Source organism: Aspergillus caelatus (assembly GCF_009193585.1).
Source record: "Aspergillus caelatus strain CBS 763.97 unplaced genomic scaffold BDV27scaffold_53, whole genome shotgun sequence".
In the NCBI taxonomy this organism is placed as follows: Eukaryota; Fungi; Ascomycota; class Eurotiomycetes; order Eurotiales; family Aspergillaceae; genus Aspergillus; species Aspergillus caelatus.
The window spans coordinates 135,471-154,382 of record NW_022475316.1 but is presented as its reverse complement, the minus strand read 5'-3'; the positions used below and the strand labels follow the sequence as shown (position 1 = coordinate 154,382).

The 18,912-nt window shown below is 47.5% G+C and overlaps 5 protein-coding genes across 5 annotated transcripts; 3 read left to right on the top strand and 2 right to left on the bottom strand.

The window, feature by feature from the left end:
- Positions 1-159: 159 nt before the first annotated feature.
- Positions 160-3,059, top strand: BDV27DRAFT_93805 (multicopper oxidase-domain-containing protein). The gene is made up of 8 exons (XM_032077997.1): positions 160-493; positions 568-1,024; positions 1,094-1,210; positions 1,265-1,596; positions 1,649-1,803; positions 1,853-2,038; positions 2,109-2,496; positions 2,563-3,059. The coding sequence occupies exons 2-8, from the start codon at positions 592-594 to the stop codon at positions 2,848-2,850; spliced, it is 1,899 nt and encodes a 632-aa protein (XP_031929419.1). The 5' UTR covers positions 160-493; positions 568-591; the 3' UTR covers positions 2,851-3,059.
- A 127-nt stretch (positions 3,060-3,186) lies between these two features.
- Positions 3,187-5,085, bottom strand: BDV27DRAFT_156074 (Auxin Efflux Carrier superfamily; the record flags this gene model as incomplete). Its single annotated transcript, XM_032072256.1, has 4 exons — positions 3,187-3,259; positions 3,309-4,510; positions 4,577-4,743; positions 4,800-5,085. The coding sequence occupies 4 exons, from the start codon at positions 5,083-5,085 to the stop codon at positions 3,187-3,189; spliced, it is 1,728 nt and encodes a 575-aa protein (XP_031929418.1).
- A 3,523-nt stretch (positions 5,086-8,608) lies between these two features.
- On the top strand, positions 8,609-11,654 carry pbs2 (mitogen-activated protein kinase kinase PBS2). The gene is made up of 2 exons (XM_032066348.1): positions 8,609-10,765; positions 10,836-11,654. The coding sequence occupies exons 1-2, from the start codon at positions 9,224-9,226 to the stop codon at positions 11,220-11,222; spliced, it is 1,929 nt and encodes a 642-aa protein (XP_031929417.1). The 5' UTR covers positions 8,609-9,223; the 3' UTR covers positions 11,223-11,654.
- A 698-nt stretch (positions 11,655-12,352) lies between these two features.
- Positions 12,353-13,895, top strand: glr1 (glutathione-disulfide reductase GLR1; the record flags this gene model as incomplete). The annotated part of the gene is made up of 3 exons (XM_032070151.1): positions 12,353-12,504; positions 12,570-13,402; positions 13,462-13,895. The coding sequence occupies 3 exons, from the start codon at positions 12,353-12,355 to the stop codon at positions 13,893-13,895; spliced, it is 1,419 nt and encodes a 472-aa protein (XP_031929416.1).
- Positions 13,896-16,362: 2,467 nt separating this feature from the next.
- BDV27DRAFT_125513 (uncharacterized protein) lies at positions 16,363-16,922 on the bottom strand. The gene has a single exon (XM_032066347.1). It carries the CDS (start codon positions 16,783-16,785, stop codon positions 16,627-16,629), a length of 159 nt encoding a protein of 52 aa, XP_031929415.1. The 5' UTR covers positions 16,786-16,922; the 3' UTR covers positions 16,363-16,626.
- Between the last annotated feature and the right edge of the window lie 1,990 nt (positions 16,923-18,912).

Here is an 18,912-nt window from a genome sequence, read left to right as displayed (position 1 = left end):
GATTGAACATCAACCAATGGAGTACGATGGGGCCACCCGCAAGATATGACAAGATAATTTAATTTGCCGCGAGCTTTAGTGCCTGACGATCTATTGTTCTTGACCCCCAACACTTTCCGAGTAATCCGTCAATTGACAAGCAATACAGGTCTACCATCGCTGACCCGAGGACTAAGCGATTGTTCATACGAATTGACCAAATACCAAAGAACTATTATTCTCCGGGTTAGGGTATCAGCCTAGGTATCCCATGAAGCTGAATCGATCACGGGAGAAATGTGCCAGAAATGGAACTTCTAGAAAAATAATGAAGAAGGATTTATTAGTTATTATTATTACTCAACGGGGTCATCGGCCGCTGTTACCAATATCTCTGATTCAGTCATTTGATACTTGAACCATGATTCTTATTATAATTTATTTATTTGGTGTGTCACGATTTGTACTAGAGACATACTCCGCACAGATTATATGAAGGATCTACATATTTTATGTAACGTTCCCTTCACTTTCCCCACTATTGGAAGCGAACCATGCAATATAATGTGCTGACCATTTAAGAAAAAGCTATTCGGAAGCCAAGTGACCCTGATGAAAAAAAAAAAAAGTACTAAGCAGACAATGGAGGGAAGGCCCAGTCGCCGAAAATCGAGAACCCCGAAGATCACAGAACGGAATGAATCGGACACTGGCTCTCAAAATGCGTCTGCCGGAAGAACAACAAAATATTGGCCCTGCAGCATCGTGATTTGTCCACTGATTTTATGCATCCTCACTGCATTGTTTTTCCTCCAGCAGTTCACCACACCTGACTCATTGCGCTTCGTACTAGCCTCCCCTAAGATTCACCATGGTGAAACGCTGCATTCCCAAGTGCACAACCCTGACTTAACTCGCCCGAGCATAGAGCTTCATCCAGAGGACCACGTATATCGGGGACCAGTGACACAACACCTTGACTGGGTGGTCACTGATGATTACCTTCGCCCAGATGGGGTGTTGAAGCAGGTCTACCTTGTCAACGGTAAGATCTTTGTTCCATTGAATATCAGCTGTAGTAGAGTACGTACGTTAATCACAATACGAAGGATAGGTATATTCCCGGGTCCAACTCTTGAGGCCCGTTCTGGCGATACACTTATAATCAATGTCACAAATGCACTACAAGGGGAACCAATCTCTATCCACTGGCATGGGCTTCATGTTCAGAGTAAGTCATTCTTCTCAACATATGCCTAGCATGATCATAAGACTGGCGTTCTAGATACAATGGATGGTGTTCCTGGAGTGACACAAAATGCCATCTCACCCGGATCGACCTTCATGTACTACCTGACTATTCCCCATGACCAAAGTGGCACCTTTTGGTACCATGGCCATACCGGAACCTCGAGGGCGGATGGCCTATACGGCGGCTTTGTTGTGCATGCGCCTTCTTCCAGGCCTACTGTTCGCGGACTCATGGCCCGTGACAGCGCCGAGTCCTTGCAGTACGGTTACGAAAGAGAGTTTCTACTTCTGATTGGGGATTGGTACCATCAGCCTGGTGATCAAGTCTTGGCCTGGTACATGAGCATCGCATCTTTCGGAAATGAAGTATGTTCTTAGCATTCATCTCACCATGCGAATCAGCACTAATACGGTGTAGCCAGTGCCTGACTCGCTGTTAATCAACGGGGCGGGCAGCTTCGACTGCTCTATGGCTGTGCCTGCTCGACCCTTGGATTGCATTGAACAACAGATCAACCTCTCGTATCTATCAGATATAGACACAGCCTATAGATTGCGCGTCGTCAACACCGGGTACCACCTACCACCCTTCAACAGTAACCAAGAACTAACATCACCATAGCTCCTTAGCAGGGTTTACTTTATCATTCGAAAACAAACCCCTAACCCTGATCCAAGTAGACAGCACCGACGTCGAACCCCAAGAAGCCCCATCAGCAGGAATTCTCTACCCAGGCCAACGCATGGACTTCATCCTCCAACCCTCTAAAGGAGAACTCACATCTCTAACAATTCATTTAGACCAAGAGTACGTCCACCAACCTCAACCTCAACCTCAATCCCAAACCAAATCAATCCTAACAACACAATAAAACCAGCTGCTTCAACTACCCAAACATAGCCCTAACGCCAACCCAAACATTCCAAATAACACCCTCCCACTTCCCATTACTCCCCCAATCCCTCCCAGAAGACACCCTAGACCTCCACAACACGCCCTCAAAACCGTCCCTCCTCTCAAACATACCTGAAAACCCCACCCAAACACAGGTAATCTACACCAAAACCCAAAAATTAAGCATAAACCACAACATCCCGAACGGCTTTTTCAACCGCACCTCATGGCGTCCGCAACAAAGTTCCCCACTTAATACCCTCCCGCGCGATAAATGGGACGATAACCAATTCTCATTGGCCGTGCCTGATTCCGAATGGGTTGATGTGGTGGTGAATAATCTAGATGAGGGGGGTCATCCGTTCCATTTGGTGAGTAGTGTTCTCTTTTTCTTCATCCTCGCCTCTGTTGCGAATGATGCTAATGAAACGTCTTAGCACGGTCACCAATTCTATATTCTTAGGGTTTATGAGGCGCCTATCGGCTGGGGCTCGTATAATCCTTTTGTGGATTCGGTTCCGCCGGGGTTGGAGTCCGAGTCCGGGTATGATCTCTCTCGTGCGATGCTTCGGGATACGGTGTATATTCCCAGTCGGGGTTATGCGGTTTTGCGGTTCCGGGCGGATAATCCGGGGGTGTGGTTGTTCCACTGTCATATTGTTTGGCATTTGGCGAGTGGGATGGCGATGTTGGTTGATGTTGGAGAGTATAGTAGCTACCAGTAGTTGAAGATGTATGATACGAGGTGAGCCTTCATGGTGTTCTGGTAAATTATATCTCATGGTTGGTATTATTGTTGTTCAAGTACTTCCAATTTAGGAGGTAGAACGTGAAGATGCTTGTAAACGTTCAATGCTGAACGATGCTATTAGGTATGCTCCCTGCAACCAATATGCCCGTTCCGAGGTACCCTTACCCACCCATTTGAAACAGATTTCGCCAATCTAGTAAAGCAAGAAGCAGCCGCCAATAATACATAGTAAGAAAGTAAAGAGCATTTTGAACGCCAGCCACCGGGTCGTAAAAGCGATTATAGTCAATCTCGTAGCACAGAGACAAGCTTAGGCCGAGGCGGAAGCCCATTCCACCACTTCCATGGCACACATAACAAGAATTAAAGTAGAGGGAAGGATCCTGTAAAAGTCAGTACATAATCATTTTGTTAGCCTCAAAGGTGACGTACCAAACAACGTAGCTTTGGAACAACAATTTGGACATAGCGCCCACGTATACGTTATTGATTTGGCATATCTGAGCCAACTGAAGCGCGGATGGGGCGCCAGTGAGAAGAAAACAGACGATGACGAAGATCGGATCATCCAGGATGCTGACAGGGACGTATTTTGCCAGAAGGGCTAGCATTGGAGCCATGATCAGGGTCGGAAGAAGCATACGCGCCACCAAAGAAGCAATGATCAGCTTCTTCTCCTCCTTAGGGTGTTCCATATCCTGCTGCGCGTCTTCAGGTAGAGTATTGCGCTCTAGATTGGCGCCAAGGACCACAAGAATCAATGGCACAGCAACCTGACCATTTTGTTGGATTGCCCGAGTCACGGAATTCTGCACGAAGGTGCCCTCGTCGAAGAATACACGCTGGAGCGAGGGCACGGACGCCACGATGATAGACACAAGCATTGCCCAAAGTGGAGGGTTCATGAATTGCCAGAGGCCGCGGAAGAATCTCCGGACCCCGTTCACAATGCCCGATAGTACTTTCTGGAGGAATTTCGGCAGGCGTTGGAACAAGGCTCCTGACTGTCTTTCCCAAGTATTGGTTACGCGACCACCAAAGCGACCTACGGAGTTTCTAAAGCGGAAGCCTAGCCCGGCCTTTCCGGGGTCGCCACCTGACGCTTCAACGCTCGGGAAGCATAAAATATCACCCTCGGTGCTTTGCCGGGGTAGGAATGGCCCCCGTGGAGGAGGTCCAAGTAGGGCCGGGTTGTCGGTGTCCTGCGGAGACAGCTTTGTGTACGAATAGGCGCGTACCAATACTGGTGTCTGCTCACCGGACCGGAATACCTCGGACTCGTCATTTGAGTCAGTCGGGGAACCATCAGCAGATGCGGTTCTGATCAAAGGCTCATCGGGATCCGCTTGTTCTGGGTTGTCACTGTATCGTTCCTGGCCTTGTTCGACACTCGTTGTACCCTGCTCCCTTTCTCCCTCCTCAAGATACCGCTCTCGGGGGGCAAGAAGAACGTGGTAACCCCAGCTCCAGCGTACGAGCTGGCCCAGCTGCTGAAAGATGAGCAGGTAAAGGATCCCCCGCGCCGCTACTTCATCGTCATTATCATTGGGTACCCTATCCCAATGGAGACCTTTCAAGGTCTGTGACAGCGACATGACAAGGGAAATCGGAAGCGAGTTTGAGTTTCCGAAGACCTATTGATGAAAGATGTTAGCGTGATGGTTGCATGCAGCGCTCGCGTTCAACATGAATTAACGTACCGCCATAGCCGTGACAAAATTGGCCGGCCGTTTCTTGAAACCACAACATTTCGACACGGTGAGTGCGCAGATATAAGACACCAAGGTTTGCACGACAAAGATCGCCGGAATAATGGCTAGATCAATAAGCTTCTCTGCGGTGAGTTGGGAACCCAGTTTCGTGAAAACTACAATCCAGGGAGATCAGTTGGAGCCAGGTTAACCACAAGGATCATACACATACTCAGACACGGAGTAAATAGGGTGACGTTGAGGTTGGCGACCAACTTCTGGGCGTCCGCATCGAACAGGCCTTGTCTAGCGGCGATGTAACCGGGCAAGCTGACGCAAACAACTTCCAAGACTGCTTCAAAGACCAGAAGAATCAAGTGCGAGAAGGATGGATGGCTTGAATGGGGAACATATCCGAGAATGGACGGCGAGACGCCTATTTGGTGTTGGGTCAAAAGCTGGCGAGGAACGAGAGATTGCGCATTCTGAAACGACGTGGGAGCAGTAAAAATGGCCATCGAACGGAGGAACAATAAGTGTTGTCTTGTGTGTCGAATATGAACGGAGAGGAATTTTTGCGATGAGTCTGGAGTGACGTACTAGATACGGGAGATTCGGTAGTTGAGGAGCTTAAAAATTTAAGGTTGCAGCTCGAAGCAAAGGGGGTAGGCGGAAGCTCAGGGCGAAATATGAAGAGGAGCAAACCAGGGAGACAAGCGGAGGAATTTGAATATCTAAAAAGAACATTGAAGCTACTAATGTACTACCGAATGTTAAGAGACACCCGTGCCTGGGAGTGGCAGTGTTTTGCAATCTGGGGAAACCTTTTAATTTTTTTAATTTTTTTTTTTTTTTTGCAGCTTTGGTGATTCCACCCGGAACAAGCATGGTGACAACGATGTCCCATTCACTCTTTTGATTGGGCGATAACAGGACGATCGATCGCTAGGGTAAAAACACGCCAAGACCTCTAGAGTATTTCATGATATCGTCATTGTTCGCATCCCTCCTTGTTTCTTTGTCCTCCCGGTGTAAAATAGGAAGGGGTGCCTTTGCGTCAAAGAAACTGAAGTTGTCAGCTTACAAGGTCCCTTAAGGTACCCTACCTTCTGCCACAAAAGGGTGTACTTCTGTAGACTGTGGCACAAAAGGTACTCAGAAAGAAAAAGGAGAAAACATGGAACTCTGTCTCGGCACCAAGACCTTCCAAGAGACCACAGCCACCGTCGTTCTGACTCCAGATCATATTCTGCACTCCAAAACGCTAAACGAGGTCTACCGCCAAGAGAGATTGTTTCATTGCCAGCTCTCCTTGCGTCAGCCACTCTTGAAAATTCCTTATCTAAATCTCACCATTGTTGCTCATTGATTGATAACCAGGGTGGCATCGCGCCATGGTAGAAAAATAAAACTAAAAATTAATAAATAAATGCAAGATGTCGCATCACCCTGGACATTATGTATGATGTAAGCGTATTCATTTGTCCCTTTGAACCCATATTTGCAACTCCACAGCTACAGTACATGGGATTTGTAGAATGGAATCTAGGGCCCCGTTCTCGGCAATCATCGAAGCCGAATTCACTAGGGGAAACGATTAATCCAACGATGAACATTCAACTTCCATGAGTTCAAGATGAAATGAGGTGATGTATTCTTCCTCCACCTCCACCAGTCAGCAATTGGGTTGTTGCCTTATCGCACGCCTTGTCCCATGGTTCCCTAATTGGCCTTTGGTGATTTCCCAACGCCGCAGCTAGTAAAATAAGCAGCTGAAGTGTACTTCTGAAGATGTGATGGATCCATGATCACAGCTTCTGAAACATTTGTTCTCCGCCAATCATCCCCAGATTACCACAAATGACGCCGCTCTGCCTCGATGACGCCACAGTGGACACATCGAAGGCCGGGGATCGTCGTCAACAAATATCGTACTTTTGCTGACCAAGAGAAACGCTTATTTGGCGGACTGCAGTAGCTTACTGGGTGCTTGACTGACTTAAAAAGATCGTGGAATTAACTCGGAGTCGTGAGAAATATCAGTCAACGGATCAGAGCTAAGCCTCCATTTGACCAGAATAGCGCAACTTTGCCGACAGTAGCGGCTCCGACCACGGACGGATATCATTCCCTTTCACCTCCGTAGGACTACCCATGGGTCTTGAGAGGCGACAACCTCCGAGTACCGTATGTACCATCTATACCGTAGTTCGCAGCGCTTGTGGTCTGATCACTTTCGCCGTCGAAAGAAGCATTGGGAATAGTTCAAGCTCATGGACAGCCCCATTTAGCCCGGGGAGATTACCAAAGTCTCTCGAGAAACTATCGTACTCCCAGGAATTGGCCAAATAAACTTTCGGCCATTTTGGGGATTTCGTGTTGGATGGTCGTTTAGTGACACAGATATGGACTTGACAGTCGGGAGCACGGTGGTTAACAATCCGACATCAGAATTTTTAGGCTACTTGATGAGTCACTTTCGAGCGCTGCTGTACTGGTACATTCGCCGATTGTCTACCTCAATGCGGAGCTCATTCTTTACTTTTTACTTTTTAAAGGGGAAGCCTCGGAGATCCATTAAATGTAGGTAATATTGTTTGCCTATGTTCGATGCCAGAACCACAATGAGTATAATTAGACTGTCATTCTCTACGGATAGTAAGTTATTAAATGAAACTTGTTGTGACTGTCAATCATTGGTGCTGCATTTTTGACAATACCCATTTATGCCAGGTGATGTGGTCGTAGATCAGGAAATGAGTATGACAACCAACATGGATCATTCTACGACACGTGGAAGGGGCAGCCTTGGCCAGGAATTGAAGGCGATATAGAATGGAATGATATCATTGCAAAAGTATAACTATCTGCTTGCAGGGTTACCGGGAGTTAGCAGATATACTGAAGATGAGAAAGCGTATACTGTGAGTAGCATAATGCAGGATGCCTCTCTTCTTATGTACATCTGTACGGAACACATGTATATTCATACATGCATATAATACATATCGAGTGGATTGAATCCAGAAAACGTTGAAACCCACAACCTTAAATCAGGAAGTGTATCAGATCCTATTGGGTTGATGGTGGCCCGTCCAATCATATTTAGGCGTTCGGCACGTACCTGAGTGACCGCACGTGCCAGAACAGTGAGTAGACACTGTAGAATGTACTGTGTATATTAAAATACTACTAGTCAAAGGTATCGGTATGTGATGTGATGTAGATCATCAATACATGGATGACCTCATTCTCGGCAGAGAACGTTGGCAACGGTGTGGGGGATTTGGAAGGAAAAGTCTTACTTTTGGGATATGTTGGGCAAATCTCATCGGTTACACAAGGGATGTTATCTGTTGAAATATTTTGGTTATCTTTTGTTTGAAGCGATGCCTGACTTCGCCACATGTATGTTCGCCTAGGCTACTGCGATATTCTTCTTCTTCTTCTGTTTTGTATTTACTACGGAAGTGTTGGATCTCGTCCCGTATCAGCTGACGACCCGTCCTTCTATCGTTTCCGCCTTGTATCAAGATTGCGTAAAATGAAGTTCTGACCTGCCCGATATGTGCAGCACATCCACTCGGCGAACTATCGGGCGTGCGAAGTGGCAAAAATTAATTTATTTTCTCATGGTCAGGCCGACATAAAGTTGCTCGCCACAAGTTCAACCCGTGGAAGTTTTGCGTTCTTAGTGCGTGCGTCCGTTTAAAATTTACTACAGTGGCATGTCCGCCGATCATTGGCAAAAATAAAAGACCCTAGTAAGGATAGCTGTGAGGTAGTACCTGAACTGGAAAAGGGAAAAGGAAAAGAAAAGAAAAGAAAAGGAATAAAAGGACTGTCTGCGCCTACGGCGAAGAGCATAATACTACTACTGCCTACTACTAGTAGTAGTATATTGCCTGACATTGTCCATTGGCTGGACTACGTCCCTTAGCAGCAAACAAAAGCAGGGAAGAGAGCGGGAAACTACGCTTACGGAGTATACCGTCGTAGGTCAGATACTATTTTCTCTCTTTTTCCATATCCTTTTTTTTTTTTTTTTTTCCACTCCCTTGATGTTCCGCTGCCAAAACCAGATATTCGCCTCTCACTTCCCCATCTGTCTGCCATTCGAACTTCTCCGTATTCTCGCTCCCCACTCTTCAGTCTAGTCTCTATTTCCCACTCCTCGTTACCATTCTTGATTTATGCCCTCTCTATCTTCTTCATAATATTTTTGTTGCTGACAAGCTCGAGCTAAGCAGTGTTGGAAGACCCATTTTTTCTTTTTCTTTTTCTTTCTTTTTTATTTTTTCCCGAACGGTTAGGTGTTGTGCTTCAGTGTACTCTATCTCGTTATCTATCCTTCCTCCTCCGGGAATGGCTTGAATCGTGCCCCGCGTTGAGAACAAACCTTCATCTCCAGCCAGCGAAACGTTTCTGCCTTTCCACTATCAAATCACCTTTTTCTCCTCGAGATCGGGCCATCCACGACAAAGACGCACTGAATCCCACTACCTCACGAATTCCGACCGTTACGATATTTTGTCACGTCCTTTCATGACTGACATCGCGTGGGTTTGCGACATCGCTTGAAGCCATTGGAGACGGCACTTTGAACATTGCGCCCTGAGTTCAGTCACAAAATATCTCGTACGCTAATCCAACACAATGGCATCTGAAATCGACCCTGTAGCGGGGATCTCACCTTCGAGGGACTTGGACAACACGTCCGATACTACCGACGACGACCTCTCTCCCTCCGTGACCACTCCCCCGGCGTCAGTGCCCTCTTTACGCCCGACCGATAAAATCCCCGGCATTACCGCATCGTCGACACACTTGGGCCAGATCAGTGCGGCTCGAAGAGGTGCGGGGACACCTCCGCGTCCACAGGCCTCCATGAGTGGTGCGTCGCAAGGGGGCTTAAACCAGGATATTTTGGCGAAAATGAAGGCGTTCTCTCTTTCTCGGCAAGGCGCGCCCCCAACTTTGCCCCATGCGGCTTCAACCGGAACTGTACCCAAGACCCCCCGCCCGGGTGTGTCTCCAGCCGGTTTGTCGAGCCCGGGGGGCCAATCCCCTCCAGTTGTTAATGGTCCTTTGGCGGGATCTCTCGCCGGTCGACTGCCCCCGGTAGCTCGCCCGAGCACCAAAAACTGGGTGTCGTCTCCATCAATTCCCGGCTCATCACCGAGTCCCAGTTCCGCCAAACCGGGTGGCCTCGCTGCGAAACGGATGAAACCTGGGCTCAAGCTATCCGATGCCACCGGCACCAATGGCACTGCTGGAAATCAGTCTCCTGCCAACGGAACTGAAGGAGCCGGCGAGACTGCGTTTAGTAAATACTCCGAGTTCATTGACACTAAGTCGGGGACACTGAACTTCAAAAATAAGGCAATTCTGCATGGCGGCGGAATTGAGTTCTCATCTGGGCATAAGTTCAGCATTTCCCTGGACGAAGTTGATCGTCTTGAGGAATTGGGCAAGGGCAACTATGGAACAGTATACAAGGTTCGACATAGTCGGCCGCATATGCGAAAGCCCGGTATGGGTTTGAGAGGCATTGTCAGCCGTCCGACAGGGCCCGAAGCGTCTGCACCCGACGGGCTCAAGGATAATCTTACTGGGGTCATCATGGCCATGAAAGAGATCCGCTTGGAGCTAGATGAGAACAAGTTCGCTCAAATTATCATGGAGTTGGAAATTCTTCATCGCTGCGTCTCGCCCTTCATCATTGATTTCTACGGTGCCTTCTTCCAGGAGGGAGCAGTCTACATCTGCGTTGAGTATATGGATGGCGGGTCGATTGACAAAATCTACAAGGATGGCGTCCCGGAGAATATCCTCCGGAAAATGGCCTTATCTACTGTCATGGGACTGAAAACACTCAAAGACGATCACAACATCATTCATCGTGACGTTAAACCCACAAATATTCTGGTCAACTCGCGAGGACAGATCAAGATCTGTGATTTTGGAGTCAGTGGAAACCTGGTTGCCAGTATTGCCAAGACAAACATCGGTTGTCAAAGCTACATGGCTCCAGAGCGAATCGCTGGCGGTGGTGTTCAGCAATCCGGAGCGAGCGGTGGCGGGACCTACAGTGTTCAAAGTGACATCTGGAGTTTAGGATTGACCATTATTGAATGTGCCATTGGCCGATATCCATATCCTCCTGAGACTTTCAACAATATCTTCAGCCAACTGCACGTGAGTATATTCTTTACTACTTTGTCCCTGCCCTTTAAAGGCACCTCGAATGCTAATTCTTATCGACTAGGCTATTGTTCACGGGGAGCCACCAACACTTCCGGAGTCTGGGTATTCTGACGAAGCGCATTCCTTTGTCCGCGCTTGTCTAGACAAAAACCCCAAGAATCGTCCGTCGTACAGTACGTTGCTCCGACATCCCTGGATTGCGCCCCTTATGCGCCCACCGGAGGAGTCGGACGGTGATGATATGACGTCTGCCTCTTCGGCCGGAGTTACCCATTCTTCTGTCACTGAAGATAAGGAGGTCGCCGACTGGGTTAAAGAGATGCTGGAGCGTCGCAACAATGGCCTTCTGCACGATTCCAATAAGCCGGCACTACATGCTGTCGCCCTGGATGCTGTTCCAGGCAGCCCTCTTCTTGATGATCCTTCCTCAATTTCCTTACAACCTTGATGAAACACAGAACTTAGGCTTAGATCTTTTTCCCCCCTTGGCATATACCTGCATATATCCCGTGCTGCCTTGAGTTCCGGGTTAACGGGTGGATGGGAAGTGCACAGATAAGCTGAAGACTTACTGGCGCAGGCGCCTCTTGCCGAAAGCCCTCCGGTATAAGGGCCATGCGCGACGACATAGGTCCTATATTAGCTTCGGCTTTGTCTTTACGGGAGCTTGCAGCATGTATGAGCCAACTTACTCTTTCTAGTGATGTCGTCATAGTATCTTGGAATTTCTCATGTATTATGAATTAAGACGTGATTTAACGCCATGGCTTTTATTATAACGACTATCTAGGAGCAAATCTTTCACCAGTGTTAGTTATCTGACTCTGATGTTATGTAATTAGCATTGTATAACAATAAAACCATACTCAGTTGTTTTCGGTCCCTTTCTATGAATTAATAATTGATAATTCGTGATAACTTAGTTAACTAGTTACGAAGTCTGGCTGCTTAGCAATCAGCTGAATCACGTGTAGCTACGTCCGGCCTCCAGCAATGAAGATGAAACCCCGACTTCGGCGTTTGGGAATAGTTTATTCGGCGTTTGGAGAGAAGTTTTTGATCCTTGACCTTCTTCAATGGTAAAATTCGACTGAACAAGAGAGCTTCTTGGGGCGCAATTGGATGCAAAATTGAAATTCTAGTCATATATTACTAATTGGTAGGTGCCGCTGTGACTCGACGTCATGCACTATCGAATCCGTCACTGACCGAAGGATGGAAGCTTTTCGCGGCTGGATTCCCCGCCAGACATAATTCCTGCAGTTCCTCCACCCCTCCTCCGCTTACTCTTCCAAACATAAAGCCTCCATGCTGCCCCGCTCTTGTTCCCGTTCCTTTCCAGTTCAGGCTTTCAAGAACCGGCTTCTTCGACCTGAGTCGTCCCCTTCGATCGCATTCCAGGTAATTGGAAGAAAAGCTATCTCTACAGCTACAAACCGGTGTGCTATTATCAGAACTCCAACAAGAGCCGCTCTGGATTCTTCGTCGACCTCCATACCTTCAACTGCCGTTGGCACTCGTCTCGCTTTACTCAACCGACACTTTACGTCGACGTCCGCGACGCCTGACTCGAACAAGATGCCTCCCGTTGAGCCCCAGCAGTATGACTATATCGTTCTCGGAGGTGGTAGTGGTGGTAGCGGTAGTGGACGCAGAGCAGCCGGTTGGTATGGTGCAAAGACATTGATTGTGGAAAGTGGACGCTCGGGTGGAACTTGTGTCAATGTCGGGTAGGTTTATTGCCCCTGTTGCTATGTCTGTGGTTTAAATGGGGTTGTCTGACCGCAGTGTGCAGGTGTGTCCCGAAGAAGATGACCTGGAACTTTGCAACTGTCAACGAGACACTTCATGTTGCTGAGCACTACGGATACACCATTCCCAAGGATGTCAAAATCAACTACCGTCATTTCAAGGAGCTCCGGGACGCCACAGTCAAGCGGTTGAATGGCGCTTATGAACGGAACTGGGGACGTGAGGGTATCGATCTCGTACATGGCAGAGCCCGCTTTGTTGAGCCTAAGGTCATTGAGATTGCCAACAACGATGGCACCAAGGCACGCTACACTGCGCCTCACATCCTGATCGCCACCGGTGGGCGTCCCAAGCTCCCGAATATAAAGGGAGCTGAGCACGGAATCACCAGCGATGGATTTTTCGAGATCGAGGAACTGCCCCCTAAGATCGCCGTTGTCGGCGCCGGATACATTGCTGTCGAGCTGGCGGGCGTCCTTGGAGCCGTTGGTGTTGACACCCACATGTTCATCCGTGGCGAGACCTTCCTTCGCAAGTTCGACCCCATGATCCAAAAGACCATGACTGAGCGGTACGAAGCTGCGGGCATCACCATCCACAAGGGCCACCCGGGCCTTAGGGAAGTGCAGCTCGTGCGGGACGGAAAGGGCAAGGACAAGCTTCTCAAGCTGATCTCAAACGATGGGTCGGAGATGGAGGTAAATGAGCTGCTGTGGGCTATCGGCCGTGCGCCCGAGGTTGAGGACTTGCATCTCGATATCCCAGGGGTTAAGTTGAACGACGCTGGGTTTGTTGACGTCGATGAGTACCAGAACTCAAGTGTCGACGGTATTTATGCTCTGGGTGACGTGACTGGACACGCCGAGCTGACTCCCGGTATGTCAACTACCCGCCATTTGACTTCACTGCGTTGGAATAATTACTGATGAAAATAGTTGCCATTGCCGCTGGCCGCCAACTTGGCAACCGTCTGTTCGGACCACCGGACCTGAAGGACTCCAAGCTTTCTTATGACAATATCCCAACCGTTGTGTTTTCCCACCCTGAAGTCGGTACCGTCGGTCTCACTGAGCCTGAGGCTCGTGAACGCTACGGTGACGACCAGATTAAGGTCTACTACACCAAGTTCACCGCGATGTACTACGATGTTGTGCCGCCGGAGGAGAAGAAGAAGAATCCCACTGAGTTCAAGCTTATCTGCGCTGGACCGGAAGAGAAGGTGGTCGGTCTGCACATTCTCGGACTCGGCGTTGGAGAGATGCTGCAGGGATTCGGTGTGGCCGTCAAGATGGGCGCCACCAAGCGTGATTTCGACAGCTGCGTTGCGATCCACCCTACCAGCGCCGAGGAGCTGGTGACTTTGCGGTAAAGTGTATTGTATGCGAGTAGATAGACGGGTAGAGTTGTATAGGATAGATTATGATCTAGATTTAAAGGAAACGTTTCAAAAGTTAAGTACTTATGGTTTTTCCAGGGTGAGAACTACAACATGGTTTTGGGCGTCACAATAAATAATACATTTCATCAAGTATCATACAACAAAAGAACATTAACAGGTCAAGAGATGCTTGGGTTCCTTTTCTCCCTACCTAGGATAGCAGTTATAATTCACTCGGAGTTACTTCAAGCACGGAATAGACTTGGTTCTCTGTAAAGAGACCTCTGGGCTGAAGACCATATACATTTCACACGCCTATTTTCGACCTTTAATGAAGAAGCTTGACTTCTATGAATCTGGATCCTCTGTCCATGAGCCTCTACCATGTGTGGGCTACCAACCAAATCCTGTGAATATACCGTCGCAGAAATTGTGACACTCATTCAACCCCAATACGGAACTGATAGTCATGTTCGCAGTGTCGAATATGCCAACACGCGCCCGAACGTTCCTTGCTAATATTACGGCAGTCCACAACAACAACAACAACACTCGTGTTACAGCTAGCAACTGCTTATTGTATTGAGCATCAAGACATATAACACTACCGTGCACAAAAAACTCACCGAAAGAAGAACTGATTGATACCCAGTATATCCTGAGTACGTCAGATACGCAGGAGCAGGCTTTTTGACCTCCCCTAAAGAGCAATGTTATGGATTCCGACATCATAGTGGATGTATTACCATCGAGCTTTTGGCTAGCCTACAAACTACATATCCACGTCGCTCTCACATATGGTGGTAGATATCTTGATCGCGAACTCTACTATTCGGAGATTAGGAGGTCGATGATAGGCTATGGCATACAGTGGCTGGTAGTAGTCTGAAAGTGAGGCATCAGGAGCATGGCATTGACGGGCTTAGCGAACTTCAGCGGGCATACTATGGGGGACTCTATCCTCGGAATGGTGTATACTCTCAAGATTGAATGTCATTTTGTGCCAGCGTAGTGCATGTCCTATTCTTAACATCAGTTGAGCTTAATATTCATCTCTTCAAGAGCGTCGATATTCAACTACGCTTTTGGTCGTCTTTTGTTCCATAATAATAAGAAAGAAGAAAGAAGTACCGGACATCGATTGATTCACTCTGAGAACGATATGCTATCAATATGGGCACTTGGTAGTATCAAATATTCATTCATATATTACATAAAGTTACACTTCTACTCAACGAAAACAGATTGCCAACAACAGGAAAGCCCTTCAATACTACTCCGTATACCCGAGGCTTTTAGAAACGATCATAAATAAATGCCGAGAAGCAACTCTGTAATACCTGAAACCAAAAATAAAAATAATAAAAATAAAAATAAGTCAGGTATGCGGACAACTCAGACAATACTACAGAGTAGTCAAACCAAACAATCGGAGGCAGGGTATAGCCCAAAATACACTTTAGATCTATCTAACCTCCGATCATCTCATATAACTTTCCCATGGGATAATCTGTAACAGAAAGCCCATCATTCCTTTTGTTCGAACTTATGTCTAAACAAAGTCAACTGCAGAATGAATTAAAAAATCCCTCAAAGACCCCACAGGACACAATGGAACAGAATAGAAAGGATGTTCAGGGGGGCTTGGTATAAGGTTCCCAAGATGGCAGTGCATAAATGGTTCACTATCAAAGTTTACGGGAACCATTTGTTGTGTAGCTGGTTGGCGGTGTAAGTATATGTTTTTTTCCTCTTTTTTTTTTTTTTTTTTTTTAAAGGTAAATCTTGCTATGAAAGAAACCGAGACAACATATAACCTATTCTGATGAACAGTTTGGAGGCTGCGGATCGGGGCGCAGTTTGCTTTGTGTGTTTTTGACCCACGATAGATAACCTTATATAATATTCTTGCTCTACTAAATGGATGATATGATACGCTACGCTTAAGCTACCCGAGAGTAAATACGAGATATGTGCGATCAGAAAAGTAGGCTTGGATTGCTAAATGTGAATATATAGAGGAAAATATAACGATCGTCTATGGTAGTATAAGTTTGGGTATAATGGTAAGTTGGTTTGAGGGAAAGAAAGAAAAAAACAAAGGAGAGAAAAAAGTGGCTTGTATCCACTATATGCATATATATGTAAACATGCATATTTCAATTTGCTCTGCACGCATCCCCAACAAGTAATGCGACTAGGGAAGGTTGGCCTTAAGCCTGTCTTCAGCACAATCAAAACCAGGGGGATATAGGCGCAATATCCGATCATGTTCCGGACATGTCGGATCAAGTGCGTTGAGCACGGAGGTCAATCAATTTGTTGAAAGCTAGCAATCTCGCAGGTTCCTTTCACTTGCGTCGCTGGAGCAATGAGGTCGATGTATCGTAGCTAAGACTCGCTTGTTGATATCCTCACACTTGGCTGCTCGTGCGGGTATAAGAGGATGTTGTACGTTGTATGTCCCCAGATCGATAAAAAGTCCATGATACGTTGTGTACCGGAGTGACGCAGTTGGGCATTGAGTATCGTACTCTGGCGCGTTGTCTTGGTGATGGCCGTGTCGAACCGCTCGAGGTGGGGCGGTGAGTGGTGGGCACATGTGGCTTGAGGGCTCGATCCCGGACACCATGCTGGTCTATACTTTGTAGTTGCTTTGGGAAGCGGGACGATAGGTTTTATGGACGTGATAGTTGTTCTTTGTTCACTTCCGTATCCCGAATCAATTCACGTAGACCATGACAGCGAAGGAGATCAGGCAGAAGCAGAGCGGAATGTAGACTTTCCGGTCCATATCTGGATCCGACGAGGCTGACGAGGCACCAGCAACGTAACGAGAAGTACTGGAGCGTGAGATCGATTTGGCGGATTTGTGAACCATATTCTGAAGTAGTTGTGGTGGTATGGAGATATGAAGAAAGAAGGAGAAAAGGAGCCCAGTTCAAACGGCGGGAAAAGGAGGGGAAATTAACTGATGATTACTGAAAGTGTGGTACTCAACGTGGCGGTTGATGATCGCCCAACACGCCGAAGATCCTCAACAATCAATCAATCATCGATCTTGATTTCGTCACGGGTTGCGGGGAACCCTCACTTAGTCAGCCGAGGTTGGTTTTTGGTGGTTTGACCAAATCAGGCAGCAGAGCTTGCGGGAGGGTCACGTGGACTCATACACATTACGACCACATGATCTCCAAGGAGGAAGCTAAAGGTGGGAGGGTTCGATTCCCAGGGTTGGCGCCCCAGCTTTTCCATGACTCTTCGCTTGCGGTCCGCCAAGGTATGTACGTAGTAGTTGATTCGCATGTCATACTGTTTTTAATTTCCCTGCCTTGTTGCATTGCATGGCGTTTAAATTAATCTATATTGTTTCTTCAGGAATGTGAGGGGGAGGGCCGATACTACATCACAAGACTAATTATCTCCTATCAATTCATGTAACTGTACACAAAACCGACCTTGTACTCAGTAGTTAGTGTTAAGTACTGGGGAAGAAAAGTCATTTTGGAGTAACCCTAACTCGTCTTAACTATCCCATGATCTCATTGTTGTTTGTTTTGGTTTGTCATCTCATTTCTATTTCTATTTCTATTTTATTTTATTTTTATTATTTATTTATTTATATATATTCTTTTTTTTTTTTCCTTAAAAAAAACTCTTTTTGCCCGCCCTGCCTTAGACTGATCTGTGGTTCGGTCTTCACCATTGCATTTGCGGTGTGTGCGCGTTATCAGTGGGTCGCCCATATTTGGAACAGTTACCAGTTGCGTTCAAGGCTGTGGAGTGTGGGCTTGAGATAGCTTCAAGCCATCAGAAGTTAGGACAGATTCAAGATTAGTATGATACAATTGTGCGGTGAGACATGTCTTTCTCGTTTTTGTTAGTTTCTTTCTTCGGCGGGTGAAATGCTGCCCAAGGTACAGTAGAACCCCCGTTTTGCTGGATTTGAGGAAATTCTCTCAGGCCGCGCCCGGTCGAGAGTCGGATATGGAAGGTGATCTGGAGCATCGGAACCAAAACTTGATTCCTTGATACAGGCCGCAGTAGAGGAAAGCAGGTACCCGTAGCCATGGCTCGATCGGTCTCGTCCTTTCGACCTCTCTCATCGACCAACAATGGCGCGTTCTGGGCTGCGACACTTTCAGTGACCCTTTAATACTGATCAGTGCTGATCAACTTGCGTCGTCAGCCATTGAGCATTTTCCCTTGACCTGCTGCCTGATGGATACAGTGGCAACAGGTTTTGCCTTGGCGCCACCGACACCTTGACCTTGGCTCAGGTTTTGAAGGGCTCTCCGAAAACGTCGCAGTTACCGAGGATCGATGATCAATATGCGGTAATAAGGTCGGCTCTTCCGTGTATTTTCGTTTGTTTTCTTTTTTTATATTGGCAGTGAGACAAGCTGTCAAAGCAAAGAAAGGAACGTAACGTACTCTGTAGGCGAGCCGACACGAGGTGGTTGGCGCATGTAACACTGCGCCGGCTAAAAGTGGGAGTGAGACACGGGACTTATTTTGACATACGTGCAGCTTTTAGCACACTTAGTACATACTACTTAGTCCTGTCGAACAAGAGAAGGTATCAGCATCCCCCCCTCCCCATGTACGGAGTAAGGAGGGAAAGTCAGACACTGAAAGGCATAAGCTTTTTTTCCCTTTCCCTCTTCAAGCGCTCCGCTTGCATTTTGTTGTGGTGCTAACCCCAGTTGACCATGCGCAATGAGAGGCAGGTTAGTGGAGAAACAAGGTGGTCCACTGTCCACGTCGGCCGGTGCATACGATTATACGCCTATCATTGAGAACCCTTTCCCCATTGCACGGCCCCCGCTGGATCAAAGTGGTTCTCTTATCCGGTCGCATTCGTTCAATCACATTGCCTGACCACACTCGGTTCCATTACCGTGACTTGTGACTTTCTGGTTACTAGCTTTGGTCGGGCCCTTCGGACGAAGCGCCAAAGAAACTTCCCACGCTCGATCCAGAGGAGACACCGTCGCTGCCGCCTCCA

What these genes read in the sequence shown, in the direction of transcription:
- pbs2 (XM_032066348.1), top strand. Translation starts at nt 9,224, where the DNA reads ATGGCATCTGAAATCGACCCTGTAGCGGGGATCTCACCTTCGAGGGAC. An exon ending in ATATCTTCAGCCAACTGCAC is followed by an intron (nt 10,766 to 10,835) that starts GTGAGTATATTC and finishes CTTATCGACTAG; the next exon opens with GCTATTGTTCACGGGGAGCC.
- BDV27DRAFT_93805 (XM_032077997.1), top strand. Translation starts at nt 592, where the DNA reads ATGAAAAAAAAAAAAAGTACTAAGCAGACAATGGAGGGAAGGCCCAGT. An exon ending in GCAGGTCTACCTTGTCAACG is followed by an intron (nt 1,025 to 1,093) that starts GTAAGATCTTTG and finishes TACGAAGGATAG; the next exon opens with GTATATTCCCGGGTCCAACT. An exon ending in GGGGTCATCCGTTCCATTTG is followed by an intron (nt 2,497 to 2,562) that starts GTGAGTAGTGTT and finishes GAAACGTCTTAG; the next exon opens with CACGGTCACCAATTCTATAT.
- BDV27DRAFT_125513 (XM_032066347.1), bottom strand. Translation starts at nt 16,785, where the DNA reads ATGGTTCACAAATCCGCCAAATCGATCTCACGCTCCAGTACTTCTCGT.